We start from the raw sequence: 15,747 nt of genomic DNA, 5'->3' as shown, positions 1-15,747 counted from the left end.
AATGGCCGCTCTCCTCCCCTCCCGCTGTGGGGCGAGGCGGGGGAGAGGCCGGGGAAGGTCTAACGCACTACATATCCCAGCACGCACAGCGCGGCGGGCGCCGGGGAGACGCGAGCGCTGTGACGCGAAGCCTGCTGGGAGTTGTAGTCCCGGGGAAGGGGACGGGGAGGCGGCAGAGGAGCGCAGAGGCGGAGCGCGCCGAGGAGGGCGGTAGAGCCATGGTCGGGGCGGGCGGTTGCTGCCTGCTCCTTGCCTCCGCCCTCGGGGAGGGGGAGGCCGGTGCCGGGGCGAGCAGCGGGTGATGGGGAAGAGGCGAGCGCAGCGCTGAGGTCCTGCGGGGCCGGATGAGCGGAGGCTTGGCGTCGCGGCGGTGGCGGGGCTGGAGGAGGGGGCGAAGGAGGCAGTAGGGGCGGCCTCCACTCCGGCTGCCCTGAGGGGAAGGAGCCCCCGACCATGGAAATCGAGAACATCGTGGCCAACACGGTGCTGCTGAAAGCCCGGGAGGGTGAGAGCCGCGGGGGGAGGCGAGGGGGGAGGCGAAGCGAGAGGGCGAGGAGGGGCGGGCTGGGGACGTACCGAGGGGGAGGAAGAGGGTCTGAGGTGAGGGGGAAAGGGGCCGGGGCGGAGGGGGGAGAGGAAGTGATGGAGGAGGCGAGGGTGGGGAGGGAGGCGAGGCTGCCGGGCCGGGGGGTCCGGGCGGGGCGGCGGACCCCCGCGGGGGTGGCGGCGGGCGCGGAGCCCCGGCAGCGCCCCGCGGCACCTGCCCCGCTCCTCCCGCGGCGAGCGTGCGGAGCGGCGGGCTGGTAGCTCGCTTCTGAAGCAAAACCCTTCCTCCTTCCCCCTTCGGGCTCTGGGCTCAAATGGTGTTTTCACCGGATGTTTTGAGGAGATCGTTAATCTGTAGTTCTGGGTTTGCTTATAAATATATATGCATATGGATATAAAGGACGAAGTGACAGAAATCTTCTCTGGAAGAACCTGGCACTCTATCTTTCTGGAATTCCTGCCCGTGAAAAGCATAGCTGGCGAATGCTACCTGTATTTTGCAGTCGAATATTTTGCTTTAACCTAATATTACAGAGTGCTATTTTCCATTAGTTTAGTACTTACAGTTTGATTCCCCAGAACATCTTGACTTGAAGATTCCTCCCCCAACTAACAAACATTTTGGATAGATAATGAAATTTAGTCTAGCACGTGGTTGCTGTTTAAAATAAAGTCCTGAAATAAGATTGTCCTACTGCTTTTTCAAGTATATAACTGTCCATTAAATGGCCACTTGAAAGCCTCCCCAGATTACCACTGTACTCAGGGCAGAGTATGTTTTTCAACTATGAAATGTGCATATTCTTTTTGGATTGGATCCTACTTTTCTTAATTGTGTTGAGAAGTCCCATTAGTTTAGCTGGAGCTGTTTAAATGAGTAAGAACAACAGAATCTGCCCCTGTATGTTTTGCAAGTTCCTCCAACTCTAAATGGGTTTGGCACTTACGCCATATGTGTATCCAGTTAAATTTGCCTTAAGCAGCAAGAGAGGAAAATCAGCTTTTTGACTTTGAAGTGGGGTTTAAAAACCAGAACAGTGATCACAATTTTGGGCCATTTCCCAACCTTAGCTGAAAAGACCACCTCAAACTAGAGGACATGTTTTGGCTGGTTTCACTGACAGTAACATGTCTGTGGTGGTGCTGCCTGAATTTGGAGTTTGCATTGAAGTGATCTGAGAAACGAAGGGAAAGTGGAATCTGGCTTAAAACTTTACTGCGCCCAAACCCTCACCACAAAGAGTGGAGTGGTAATCTGGAAAGGCTTTTAAGTGGCTGCTTAATGTCAGGTTGCCTCTTTAGTTAAGGTTTCACTATGTTTAAAATAAATTATGGTGGTAGAACTGACCAAACAAGATATTTTAATGAAGTAAATGAAAGTCTGACAGCAGATGATGTGAAGAAGATCAGTTCTACCTGGTGTGAAACTTACTTATAAAAATAATGGTAATAAGCTGTTACTCTTTTGTACCTTCAATTGGCCTGGACTCTTTTGTCTAAGCATGCACAAAAATCTGATTTCTGACTTTGGAGCTCTAAAACTCCATTGTTCAACTGCTAGAAGGTCTTTTACCTTTCCAGGTCTGAGTTCCTGTGCATGGGGGTACTTTTTACATTGCATTTTTCAAAACGCTTCTTGAAATGAAAGTACTTTCGCTCTGTGGCATGCTCTGGCTGGTCTGGGAATGTCTAGTTTACTCCATCTGTCAGGACCATTCCATAAAATCCCTGTCCCAACTCTATTCCTATGTGCCCGGTAGGCTCCAAGGGAATGGAATTTGCGAAGTTAGTACGTGAAGTAGATATTTTACTGAAATGCATTCTTTGCTAAAAGGGCCTCACAACTGAGACACAAGAGCAGACTTTCAATTGACCTTTTCCTTCCCACATTCCTATTATCTCACTTTATAGTGTATGGAGAGGTGGGACAGCATGGAAAAGTGCAGAATTAGTTTCTCAGGGAAAGGGAAGAAGGCGAAACCCAAAGCTAGTATAAAATAACAGCTTAACTTACTTTCGTGTATAGGCTTGAGCCACATCAGTAATCCTTTCCAAGTTCTCAGTGTATTAAAGATTGGATAAGAGAAGGTGTTGACCTGGATAAATATTTCAGTTGTAAAAGCAGAAGAAATAAGATGTAAATGACTGTGCTCTTATTTTGCAGTTTTCAGTGGCACGTTGAAAGAAATCAATGTAGGCTTAATTGTGGCTTGCATGGGTCAGTCTCAGTCTAACTTGAGATTCCTTCATGATGAAGATGAGAGTAGAAGACGACTGTACTCTTGAAAGCATCTTGTGAAGTCTTTTAACCCTAGAGATATATCATCTTCATTTTGCAAATATAGAAACTGAATTAAAGATGTTGCGTACTTGTCCTCATCTGGTGAAAGGGTATGGCAGAGCCTTAATGAGAGTTCAGAAATGCCTGGTAAATAACACCAAGTCTAAACAAATCATACCTGAGCACATAAACCAGACCTAACAGTCAAAATTATGATCCCAGATTTGTACTTACCATTTTCCTCTAATTTCAGGTACTCTAATACTTCTGGATGTGAATATTGTTAGGATATGAACATCATTTGGGTTTTACATTTGTAGGTGTGCAGAATTAGCACACCTTGATCAGCTAGGTGTGTGTCTACTAATTAAATTTGATTTGATATGTAGGGAATACTATCTGTTTAATCAGAGAGCCAGGAACAAACTAGTGTGCTTAGACAAAATACATCTTTTTTTACTGCTACTTTCTTCTCCTACAGAATAAAACCAAAGTGGTATTGCTGTCTATTTCTAGGCTACCTACCTTCTACCTTCTCACTAATATTCTTACTGTTAACTTATTTCATTAGAGGCATGAATCTTCTAATTCAATTTGCATGATGATAACATCAGTTTATAGGAGTTTACTGGTCCTGTTTTTAAGGCCAGGTCAAACCCCGGCTTCCTCCTAGCCTCAAAACTTTAAATTTTGTCTTATTGTCTTACGGTGCTATTGAAGAGGATTTTTCAAACCTTTTCATAAGCCAAGTTATTTTAATAGAAGCCTGTCTTTTTCCAATAAAGACTTGGAATATCTGTGTAGCAACTACAACACTTCTTTATGTGAAGAAAGCAAACTATGAGGATTCCTTATCTTCTTTTAATGTGACTTTGTAAATAATCAAATGCCAGTTCTTCGCACATGTGGGTGTTAGTGATGGCTCATAATATGTGACTCTTGTGTGTACCTACTACTAGAAAATATTGTGATAACACTAGGGTGCTTTATGGATGAAGGATTAAGGAGTCAGGAGCTATATTGGGAGTTTTTTCTTTCTTCATCCACTTTTCCAGTTGACCTGCTCGTGCTGAGAGCTAACCTGTCCATGGAGGGATTTGCCTCCAGGTGAAAACTGCAGTGCAAAGTATTCTGGGATTCCCTGTCCCAGTTTCCTGGGATAAGTGGCCTTCTGTGCCAATCCAGCCCTTTCCTCTTGTGCATACGTTACTTTTTGAGGGAAATCTGTACGTGAGGAAGAAAAACAGAAAACTTCCTCTTAAGGTGAACCCTATGGTGGAACAACCACAAGTGACTCAGTAGAAAAACAAGAGATTATAAAGCAAACTCAACGTTGATCTTATGAGCACTGTAGTGCAGCAACTGAGATAGAAAAAGAGGTAACTGTTAAGTGATAGTGATGTATGAACTCTGAGAGATAGATGGTGTCAAAGCTTGCAATTTCATTATCTCCTTACTCCGATTTTCACATGCAGGGATTTTTATTTTTAAAAGAATAATGTACTTCTAGTTTTGTATAAGAGCAGATGAATTTACACATTCATTTTTTCCTAGCAGAAATATCTTTGAAATTAGTATCTCTTGAAAGACATTGAAGAATTTATCCCATAAATGGGGACAAATAATAAACTAGGTTACTCTGAAAAAATTCTGAAAGTTCACAAAAATGTATTTTATTTTATATCCACTTTTCTCTTTATTTATATTTGTATCTTCTGTTTTTCATAGTTATTTCAATCACTCTCAATAAATCCTTTGAGTATATGTAAGCCTCAAATTCATTTCAGCATCCCACACGTAGTCTGTGATGTTTTGAAGGAAAGAAGTTAATCACTGTATGTTTTAAACTGCTTAGGAGCCTTTTTTTTTTCATTGCCTGAAGTAATAGTCTCCAAAAATACTTCCAAAGGGTAGATCTGTAGTTCCTTTGAAGTCAATGGCAGTTTACTCCAATTGAGGATCCATGCCAAGAGTACATTTTAAACATACCTGGTCCATTTGCATCCACTTTAAAATTCATCTGTACTGCTCTGGCAGGAGCAGTTTGTGAATGAGAATTGAGTCTGCTGTTAGGCATATAATATGCTCTATGTAATGACTGGTTTAGGCTAAATGCCTCAAGGAAACTTTCCCCCAAGCTCTTGGTTGTATTGGTTCTAGCCTGTGGTTGCAGAATGGGTAAGATAGTTTCCAGTTGGATCTATGAACCAATCTAGGGTGTGTGGGTTGTTGTGGTGGGTTTTTTTTCTATGTTGTTGGATGTTTTGGGTTTGGGTTTTTTTCCTCAAAATTAGTTTTCAGATGGATCAGCAAGCTCCTGCAGATTTGATAATTGTTAGGTGCAGCCCAACGATGGAGCTAGCAGGAACCTTTTAGTAACAGAATGTGATCACAGTTTGGCTTAAGCAAGTCCTGAAAGATAACTGTTTCAGAATTGAAATTGTATTAGTTTAGCACTCTTAACAAAAAATAAGCAGTCCACTCAAATTGCATGTTTTATCTGTCTAGGTTTAAAAACAACTGGAATAATTCTGCAAGTGAAATATATCGTACTTTTGCTTGCAGTATAAGGTAATAATTCAGAATGATATTGGTGATGATACATAGGCAGATATCCTATAATGTGTGTATTTGTAACTAGGAAGAAAATTCTAAGGAGATTGCTCGGATCACTGCAGTTTGGCTGTCAAACGGAACTAACATCTTTAATTATTTAAGGAGTGTGGACAAGCGGGAAACCAAGGGACACTCATACCCAGAAAGTCCATTCACCAGCAGCAAATATGAATTTTAACGTGAGAGTGCCGTGCGTTTTTGCAGTTGCTGTTATTTTTGTCTGTTCTTCCCTTATTTGCCTCCTAAGTCCTATTGCACTCCCTTATTGCATTGTGCTTTAAAGTGCTGTAAACTCATTGTGGCAGGAAGCATGTCTTCCTGTGTTTGTACAGAATTATGCACAATGTCTGCCTTTTTGTCCTTTATTTAATGAACTGTAAGAAGAATGCATGTGGGCATGTTGGAATCTAAATAATTACATTTACTAAATAAACACAACATGAGAGGTCTAGTTATTGATACACACTGCTGCTTTGCTTATTTCAAACATGGCAATTATAACTAGAGGTTTCACAATCTACTTAAAGGAATTTGACTTCTATCTGTTGCAGTCATGATGTATCATCACGATAAAAAAAAAAACAAAACAACCCTTGTTTGTCAAGGAGTCGTCTGTCGTCTGTAAGACTGGAGTTTTCTTACTGTTGGGGTTGTTTTTCCCCTCTAGTAAACCCTGTTCATTAAGTTGTTGTTACAGACATATCAAAATGAAATGTATACAGATGTTACATTGTTTCACTGCAAGATTACATTTACTTAAGTTGATACAAGACTTTAATACCTAATTCCTGAAGAGGTGCAGAAACTGTTCAGCATGTATGCACTAACATTCTTAAATGTGCACATGATTACTGGAATTGTATATAGAGCCAGTGTGAAGAACCAGTTGTTCAAGTGGTTATAGCTGTGGGAACAATAAATGATTGTGCCTATAATAAGCTGCACAAATGTTCACGTAGATACCTGGGGTTTTTAACTGCTTACAGTGTTACTGTTCCAACAGTCAGATGAGCAAGAGGACTCAAGCATTACCTTGCTGAAGTCCAACTCCAGGCACTTGGATCCAGGAATGTGAGGAATATTATCTTAAAAATGCCATAACAATCTGTAATCTATAGGTATCTTTTATGTGTTTATTGATTGAACTGCTTGCATTTTTGCTTCTGTTTGTGTTCAGAAGTGCCTTGGCCTTTATAATGCTGAAGAGTTAGGTACCTACTTTGTGCTGAAACCTGAATTTTCAGCTAGGTGATTCTGGTAAACTTGCTGAGAGCCAGCCAGATTATATGTATCATACTTCTTGAAAAAAAATCTTCCTCTATTTAGAAGAGATGCCACTCTATTAAACCTAGTTGTTAAGCTGTGATCAGGCTTGTTTTTCAAGGAACTGAGATGTCAAAAAATACATCTGACCTGTGCAACGGAGGAGGTTGCAGAGACCCCACAAAGCAGTACTGTATGAGCTGTCTCTGAAGCATGACAGCCTTCCTCAAGTGATGGTATGTGTGAACTTGTCTCCTAGCTTGAAGTTAGTGGTACTTTAGTGTTACCATTCTCATCTGAAGACCTGAGGTATCAATTCTGCAGTGTTTTGTCTCTTGAAGGTGGATCTTGCACAGTAAGGGCGTACCATCGATATTTATTACTTAGTGGGCAGTGTTTACAAATGTCTTTGTAGCATAAGGCCATAGTTAAACAGGAATGTTTTGATTTTTCAGTGAAAGGTTTTAATCCTTATTGTGAGTGGCTTGAAGGAAAATGTGGCTGTAAGTAGGAGAAGATTTGAATTCATGTGAGTTTAAAATCTGTTAGGAAGCTTGCCTGCAACTTTCTCTGCTGTGGGAAAGATGTGTTATAAGACAGTGTATGTGCCCGGATTATTCTCATGTATCTCAGTGCAGATGACGTAGAGCTTCTGCATCAATTCTTTTGCATTTTTCATTGAACCCATTGTTTGATGTATACAGTTAAAGGCATGCTGTAGATCATCTTCTTGTTGCAGCTTTACGCTTTCAGAGCTTATCTGGGTGTGGTGTAGTATGAATTTCTCAGCTAGTATCTGACAATCTGGTTTGTGGAATCAGTTTTGCAAGAACGATGTTGTAGCAATTATGCACCCCTAGTGCTACATAGCTGTGTGCTTCTCAACCGCAGAGATACATTGCATGCCCTTTACAGGCAGGAAAGCTAAAGCATGGAGGTCCTTGAACAACTCAATGGCAGAATGTCAGGGTCAGCCTAGTAGCCACTGAATCTTACCACATATAGTCTGTGTATGTTTATTAGCCAAAGATAGTATGATGCTTCTCACTATTTTCATTCTGTAGGACAGAATCCAAGTTTTCTATCTCAAGGAAGACTGACTAATAATGCTCGGCGAACATTGAGCTCAGTGAAATGAGAGTCATGCTACAAATCCTGTCTGTACGGAGGATCACTGTGGCTGTGGGAAGTCCATCTGATGACTTGAAAAATATTCTTAGTTGTCTAAAGCTGTTTCTACACCAGCTTGCTTTGTTTTACCACAGCAGTTTCTTTTTTTGCAACTAGTTGTGTTTTTACTGATGAATAAGCCAACCACCTCGCCTTACATAAGTTTTTCAAATGTTTCTCTGAAGTTTAAAAAAAAGTTGAAAAATGAAAACATCTAACCATCCTTCCCATACCATATTCTAATGCAATGACCTAACTGAATTTAGTATGTATCTTTTTAAGAAGCGAAGACATGTAAAGAGCTAAATGCTGAAATTCTAACTCTAAGAAGTAATTTGGGGAGGAGAAGAAGGTAAGGTTCTCATGTACCTGGAAATGTAATTGCAGTGTTTCCTCACTGTAATGATGTATTGCTGCATCCACCCTTCTCTTTGTAAAAGATGAGTCGCTTCAAGTTGGACATTGTTCTAGCCAGCAATTACATCTGAAAGAGGCAAAAGTGGTAATTTGTCTGAACCACATAGGTCAACCATAAAGCAGAATAACCTAATGGTTTTGTTGCTGCTATGTTGGAAAGTAAGCTGTTGGTCTTTCTGGAAGAATTTTATCTGAAGTATTTTAGAATGAGATCCAGAATAGAAGCCCTGAAATCAATATTAAGACACTTACAAACCACAACTATTATAATTTGATTTGATACTTCTTTTAAACTGCCTCAGAAATGGAAAAGGATTTTGCAGTTAGGGAATAATATGACAAACAAATTGGCCTCCTCCCATAACTTTTACCAGAAATGGCTAATTTATCTGTAAATGATGTAGGTCATGCATTCTCTTTACATTATTGGGACATACAGACTTTTGCTGTGCTTATGCTGTAAATGTAAGAACAATCAGTTCAGAGAAAAGAGAGAGCATGCTGATTTAGTTGATATTCCTAAGCACTCGATTCTTGTGTATCATTAATAAATTATGTGTGGTCTTTATTGACTTCTATAGGATGGTGAATTCAACTGCATTCTAGCATGTGGTCTCTTTTCGTAAAGTGAAGTTCATAATGGTCACATCGTAAGTAACTGGCCAAATATTTGGGTCAAAATACAGCAGACTTCTTGTGTTGGACTTGAAGGATAATGCACCAGTGATCCTCTTTTTTTTGATTTGGTTTGTTTGTTGGTTTTTTTGGGGGGGGGTTTTTTGGTTTGTTTTTTTTTTTTTTTTTTTTTTTTGCTTTGACTGTGCTTCAGAAGATGATATATTTGGTGTATATTACAGTTCAGTTTTACTTTTTCCAAACAGGACTGCAGTATGAATTTGGGTCAGTTTATCATTCTTGGTCAATACTGATTGTACTGTGCCATGCACAAACGAGTCTTTCTGAGCAATTTCTAACAGAAGAAATTTAACTTCTGTGGACCTTGCAGCTTAGCGTATTTTTCAGTTGCATAGTTAAAAATTAGGTTGCTGCTTCTGTCCATTGTTTTTTGTGATCACATAATAATCTATACCCAGTCCTTTTCTATTCGATGTATGTGTACAAGCTATCTATGTTAGTATTCCTTGATTTTGTTCGTGTTCTGTTAGAAATGCATCTCTTTGCTCTGTGTAGTTTGATTTTCTTCAAGCATATATTCAACTTCTTTTTAACATCAAAAATGTTTTGTTAAAATAGTGGGAGTGTGTTTTAATGATGCTGGTAATTACAGCTTCATGATTAGTTCTGGTACTGCATGAAGTATGAGGTGGGGAAGTAGATTCAATATATTTGTGTTCTAAAATATTTTGGAAGGCGAATGACTTACAAAGAAACATTAGGAAATAAAGCGAAGAGGAAGGTTTTTTAGAGAGTAGGTATCAGTTCAAAGAATCTCTGCAAGTGAGCTTTTTAAGGTTTTGTATTCCTTATTTGTTTACTTTTCTAGTGATACTAGAGTTGAGAATGTTTTATTACAGCAGCACAGTGAGAAGTCAATATTCCTGTTAGCAAAGATAATGTAAATTTGGTATGAGCTAAGGTACACTAAGCTGGAACTGCTCCGACTGCAATGGTGGAACTGTTCAAGAAGCTGTATGTTTGAGTGAAGAGGGTATTTTTTAATACATATTTTATTATTCTGAAGATGTTAGTTCCTTTCTCCCTAACGATTTAATTCTGAAAGAGTTGAGTACTGTTTGCTACTTGGTTTCTATTCGGGTTACATAGGGTAACTCCCTTCCTTTCTCTCCTATTGTGGTTAAGGGTACGTACTGCTTTGGTACAGTTAGAAAGTTTCTGTGCAGTTTTGCTACTGTTCTGTCATGTGGAAACGCATCTGGCCATATCACTTAGTAAAATCTTCTTTTAAAATATTTTGCAGCACAAAAATGACTCTTCCGCTGAAGTGTTTTGCAATTAAAAATACATATATGTTCCTGTAACTATCTCTTTGCTTTTTTGATAAGTATGCATATCTTCTGTAAATGGAATTGGCTTCTTCAGGTCAAAGTAATGTGCTAAAATTCCAATTTAACATAGAAAATGGAGCACAGTTTTTTTGTTTTGGTTTGGTTTGGGTTTTTTTGAGAAACAATGGGGAAAATACTGTAGTAGTTTTTTTAAATCAGTTTAATACTAGTCCTGTGAAATCTGAAGCATTGAAAAGATCTGAATTCTACAACAGCTAAGTTCTTTCTGATACCCTGTATCCTCCTGTAGTCTAGAATAAATGGTGTGTATTTGAGCAATGCTCACTCATTTATTAGTGAGGTCTACTCTTATTACTATTACTGCCCTTAAAAAAAGAAAGAGAATATTTATGTACAATTTGATTATCCGAAAATGTGTTTAAGAACTTTGTTCTATGTATTTTGTTACTCACCTTTAATGTCTTCCATTCTTCACCATGGTTGAGAGATAATTCTCAATTTTTTTTAGTTTCTATCTTTGATGTTTCAGTTTTGTTTGTAATTTTCAGAATACCGAGATATTTGCCTTGTCTATACAAAGATATTCTGTATGCACGGCCGAAATGCAAAATATTTGTCTTGCAAAAGATTTCCTGCATTTGTTAGTGTTTCATATAAAAGTTCTTCTGTATCAAGTTTGTTATTGGTTTGGACATCCTTGTAGATGGATTTCTTTCTAGGCATGAAAAGTGGTCGGACAGATCTGCGCAGAAGTGACCTAATTTTATGCTGTTAATGTTATGTTTCATTTTATTCTGACACAGTATTGTGTTTTACATTACTCATCTTTTTCTTCTAGGCAAACGGAGTGGGCGTAGTAAAAAATGGAGAGAGATGCTGAAGTTGCCACCTGTTAGTCATTGTGAAGGTATTAGATGCTCAATCGGTAGGTGTCCTGTAGAATGGTCTGTCTGATTTTTTTGAGAAGGAATGGTAAGGGTTTCGTGGTGTTAACGGAAAGGATTCTGTCTTACTTCTGAATGCTAATTAGCAAAAAAAGCTATTAGACTTTTAATGTGATGGAGAATTGATGAGAAGATAAATTTATGAGAAGATAAAAGCTGTATCACAGCTCCTTGTTTGTTAAAGGAAACCGCTCCTAAAGGATAATTTTACAAAGCCATGAATTAGAAAAAGGAATCATGTTGTAATTTGAATGATGTGGTAATAATGTATTTCCCTTTTTTTCTTAATGTCTTGTAATAATTTTTTAACCTTTTCTGTTATTATCTTGTATTCTGTCTTTCCAAATAATCTTGTTTGCCTTGGGGTTGCTATTCCACAGTATTGTTGCTTTCCACCCCCCAACCTAAATGAAACTTAACCATATCATTCAATGTGTTTTTAATAAATTTGATAGTCTATAAGAGACAAATGTGGCTGGAAGTGAGTGTTTCACTACTCTTTGGGATCATTGGGTGTTTTTCATGTCTTTACTAAATATGTTAATGTAAAATCTTCACATTTTAGTGATGTTTTTCTGACCTATTCTCAAATGGGAGTAAGGACCATGCTATGACAAAAGTAAAAATAAATAAAGATATTTACTTATTATTTCTTTCTCAGAAAGAGACTATAACCAGCTTTGTGACAAACAGCCAATAGGAAGACTTCTCTTCAGACAGTTCTGTGATTCCAGACCAGATTTGAAAAGATGCATCGAATTTCTGGATGCAGTGGTAAGCAGTGAGAAATTGGAGATGGATAGCAGTAGGCAATAGCTTATACATTTTTATTTATAAAAAGTTTGATTTTTGTACTGGTTTTGGCTCGGATGCTTGATTTCCTTCATTGTAGCTCATGCTGCGTGATGTTTTGGATTTTTGACCAAAACAGTGTTGATAATACAGGGATGGTTTCATTACTGCTGAGCAGTGCTTACACAGAGTCAAGGCCTTTTCTGTTCCTCGCCCCACCCCACCAGCGAGGAGGCTGGGGGTGCACAAGAAGCTGGGAGGGGACACGGCTGGGACAGCTGACCCCAACTGACCAAAGGGCTATTCCGTACCATATGATGTCATGTTCAGCATAGAAAGCTGGAGGAAGAAGAAGGAAGGGGGGGATGTTCGGAGTGATGGCGTTTGTCTTGCCAAGTAGCCATTATGATGACATTTGTCTTGCCAAGTAGCCTTCATCACACATAATGAAGCCCTGCTTTCCTGGAAATGGCTAAATTTCTGCCTGCCAATGGGAAGAAGCGAATGAATTCCTTATTTTGCTTTGCTTGCGCGTGCAGCTTTGCTTCATGTATGAAACTGTCTTATCTCAACCCACAGGTTTTCTCACTTCTGCCCTCCTGATTATCAATGGGCGGGGGGGAGGGTGAGTGAGCGGCTGTGGGGGGCTTGGCTGCCTACCAGGGTTAACACACAACAATTTTATAAAATATTAATTTTCTCTAAACACATCAGTGTGCTAATTTACTCTTTGCCAACTTTGAACCTGTAACTTTTCAAAAAACTCTGGCTCTGTTACTTGAAGCAAGATATTTAATATTTACTATAAAATCTCGGCCATCTTGGTATGGTCAGAGCTACAAAAATGGGCATGATGGGATTGAGAGAAATAATTTTAGAAAGACATGCTGCTTGACTTCTTGAGCCTAAAAAAACGTGTGTACAATGAATATTACTTATGATAGTCAGACGTGGAAATGTTGTAAACGTAGACTTGAAAATGTTGCAACTTGCATGGAAGCCCTAGGCTAGACAGAATGTGCTAATTAAAAAAAATAAAATGGAGATGGAAATTTAGGGAACCATCTATGGAAAGAGAGAAACCAGATTTTGGAGACCAAGGGAAAAGGAAGTGTTTTATCATGATGCATTTGCATTTTGGTATCTAACACTAAAGAATGAGGGGAGGAAGGAAGTGTGCCCGCAGCCATGTTTTGTAAAATATCCTCAGCCAAAACCCTCATGGGGAGGGGGAAGGTAATGAGAAGAGTAGGCAGGCACACGACAGTCCTTAAGAGGAGAGAATAATAGCTCAGAGCTTTTTATTCTTTGTCCCTCCTAGTTAATCCAAGCACAGTAAGATATAGTCTTAAACTGAGATTGCTGCCAAAAGAACAGTTTTCCTCATCCCACTGTTTTTGTTCTTATATTCAGGGAACAAATGACCAAAGATGATGGTCAAATTATGCTGCTGCTTACATGCATCCCAAAATACAGTCTCGGAATGCAGGACGGCTCTGAGAGGTGCAGGGTGTAAGGAAGTACATGGAATCTGTGCCCCTCACTTCGCTGTATCTGCCTTCCCCCTGTGGGGGTATAACCTGAGGCACTTGATTAGCTAAAAACGAACTTTAGTGTCAAATAAGTAGAATTGCCTTATATTAGTCAATGAATCTTTGTGCAGTTTGGCTTACTCCCCAGGCACGTTTCACCATACTTTTCTGACTCTTAGGAGCTGTTCTAGCACCAAATTCCAGAGACCAATTTGACAGTTGGAGACATAGAATGGATTGAATGGAAATCCAGAACAGCGGAGCTAAATATCCTGAAGTGAATGTAAACCAGAGCCTTTAATGAGCATCGCACCATGGGGAGACCACTGACAACTGTGGATGTACCCTTAATGGCTACAACTTCTGTACACATTTTTAATCCTTAAAAACTTAGATACGGAGTAGCAGAATCTTAGACAGCACAAAGAAGAAAAAAATCTTAGGCATGACTGTAAGGCAGCTGCGTCTTTGCTCTACAGATGCAATTTTTCAGATGAAATTGTCTCTAAGAAGTAACTGTTTTACACTAACTGAAAATTTTGAATTCTTTTGAAATATGCAGCTATAATGTTATGTGGATTGCAACACTTCTGTGAATTAACAAAGACTGTCATAGCTGAGATAATCTGATGTAAGGGATGATTTCACAATTTACCTTTTATTTATTTATTTATTTATTTTAACTTCCATTTGAAAAATCATGGTGAAGAAGTATGCTTGGGAATCACTGAAACAAAAGTCCCTTAAGAGCTAAGATAATCTCTAATCGGTGACTCTCATGATCTGAAAGCTAGCATGCTGTCTTGATCAAGGAAGTGAGATAAAATACCTACTATCTCTTACAGATGGTTCTCAAGTTAGCCCGAGTCCCTTTTCTGGGCTGGACTTCAACAAGCTTGTTTAAGCTTTTTTTGGGGGTGGGGGGAGGGCAGGTTTGAGGGGGTTTTTGTTGGTTTTGTTTGTAAGGCAGTAATGTGAAGGGAAAGGCTAAGGTTGTGGGGTTTTTACCTGGGGTTTTGCCAATTTTTAATTTTTTTTTATTTTAAATAAATTTTGGACTTAATCTTTCAGAAAATAAACTTTCTGGCATAAAATGCCATAGTCTTAAGAGCCTGGCATCTTAATTAAAAGAGTTTTCTGACTCTCTTACATGGAGCAATGTGATTTCAGCAGCATGATTCTTTCAGGAGGCCAAAATGGCAAAATCAAGGTATTACAACGCTATGTTGTCTACCTGTACTGAGTACTAAGACTGCTTAAGCTTTAACTCTTGAGAAGGTGTGACCTTAAAGTCTGGAGTCAGCTTGGCTTTACAGAAAGAAGAGTTGTGAAATAATTGAATAAAAGTGACAGAAATTAAAGTGAGAAATTACAGTTATCCAATCATCTAGTGACTCATTTCACTAGCTGAGGACGAGGTTACTCAAGTATGAAAAAGAATGGGTGACAGCTCAAACTTCCCTCTTAAGCTCTGTGAGTAACAGAAATTAGTTGACAAGGCTGTCTCTTAAACTTCCTTTTAAATTACAGCATCTGCTTAAAACAGTATGCCTAACTGTATTACCTTAGTGACTACTGTGGCATAATTGAAAATGTTAAAGGTGGTAAATGCACTGCTGTGGTTGATTAACTGTTCTGACCTGCTCAGGTTGTTTGGTAGTTGCAGGAGAATTCCTTACCATTAGACTGATCGGTGTGAATTAAAGTAGCAAAAACAATAGCTTGCAGTTGTTTATGGATTTGAGTACTGTGCTGAAGTGGTTGATACCATAATATCTCAGCAGAAAAAGATGTTGATGACTTAGTAGTGAGTCAGTGTGGGTTAGTTGCAATTGATTGCAGAACTGGAGTTCAGGGATTCTGTTATTTCCAGTATTTTGTGTGTGTGTGTGTGTGTGGTTGGTTCTTGAACTGCCATTTTTCAGTGTTCTAGTTTTCTTTATAAAGGTACATAACTTCTGATTAGATCGGTCACTTGGAACTTCCTATGAGGTTCTTAATGATCGTTGTCCCAATATGCCAAACTGTTGTTCTGTATACTACAGTCCTCCATTCTGGAGGTCTGCCATACATTCTTGTTCCTAGGTGCATGCATTTACATTCTGAGATATGAAATAAGCTTTGACTGAGTTGGCCCAGCTTACGAAGCTAATACAGGTTGCTGTTTGAGATTGCTCTTTTCTAATTCATCTTTCCCC

General features: G+C 39.4%; 1 protein-coding gene across 3 annotated transcripts in view; it reads left to right on the top strand.

Annotated features, from left to right (window-relative positions):
* The first annotated feature begins 227 nt into the window (after window positions 1-227).
* The window catches only part of GRK4 (G protein-coupled receptor kinase 4), a 41,918-nt gene continuing 26,398 nt past the window's right edge, over window positions 228-15,747 (top strand). For all 3 annotated transcript variants that reach the window (XR_014228558.1, XM_082315675.1, XM_082315676.1), the window contains exons 1-3: window positions 228-505; window positions 11,120-11,206; window positions 11,887-11,999. Coding sequence is in view for 2 of the 3 variants with exons in the window: in XM_082315675.1 (XP_082171801.1) it covers window positions 454-505; window positions 11,120-11,206; window positions 11,887-11,999 (252 nt within the window). In the remaining variant the exon portion in view is untranslated. The remainder of the gene's footprint in view (window positions 506-11,119; window positions 11,207-11,886; window positions 12,000-15,747) is intronic.

This window comes from Platalea leucorodia, assembly GCF_965183815.1.
Source record: "Platalea leucorodia genome assembly, chromosome: 6".
Classification (NCBI taxonomy): domain Eukaryota; kingdom Metazoa; phylum Chordata; class Aves; order Pelecaniformes; family Threskiornithidae; genus Platalea; species Platalea leucorodia.
This window is presented reverse-complemented; position numbering and strand designations above follow the sequence as displayed.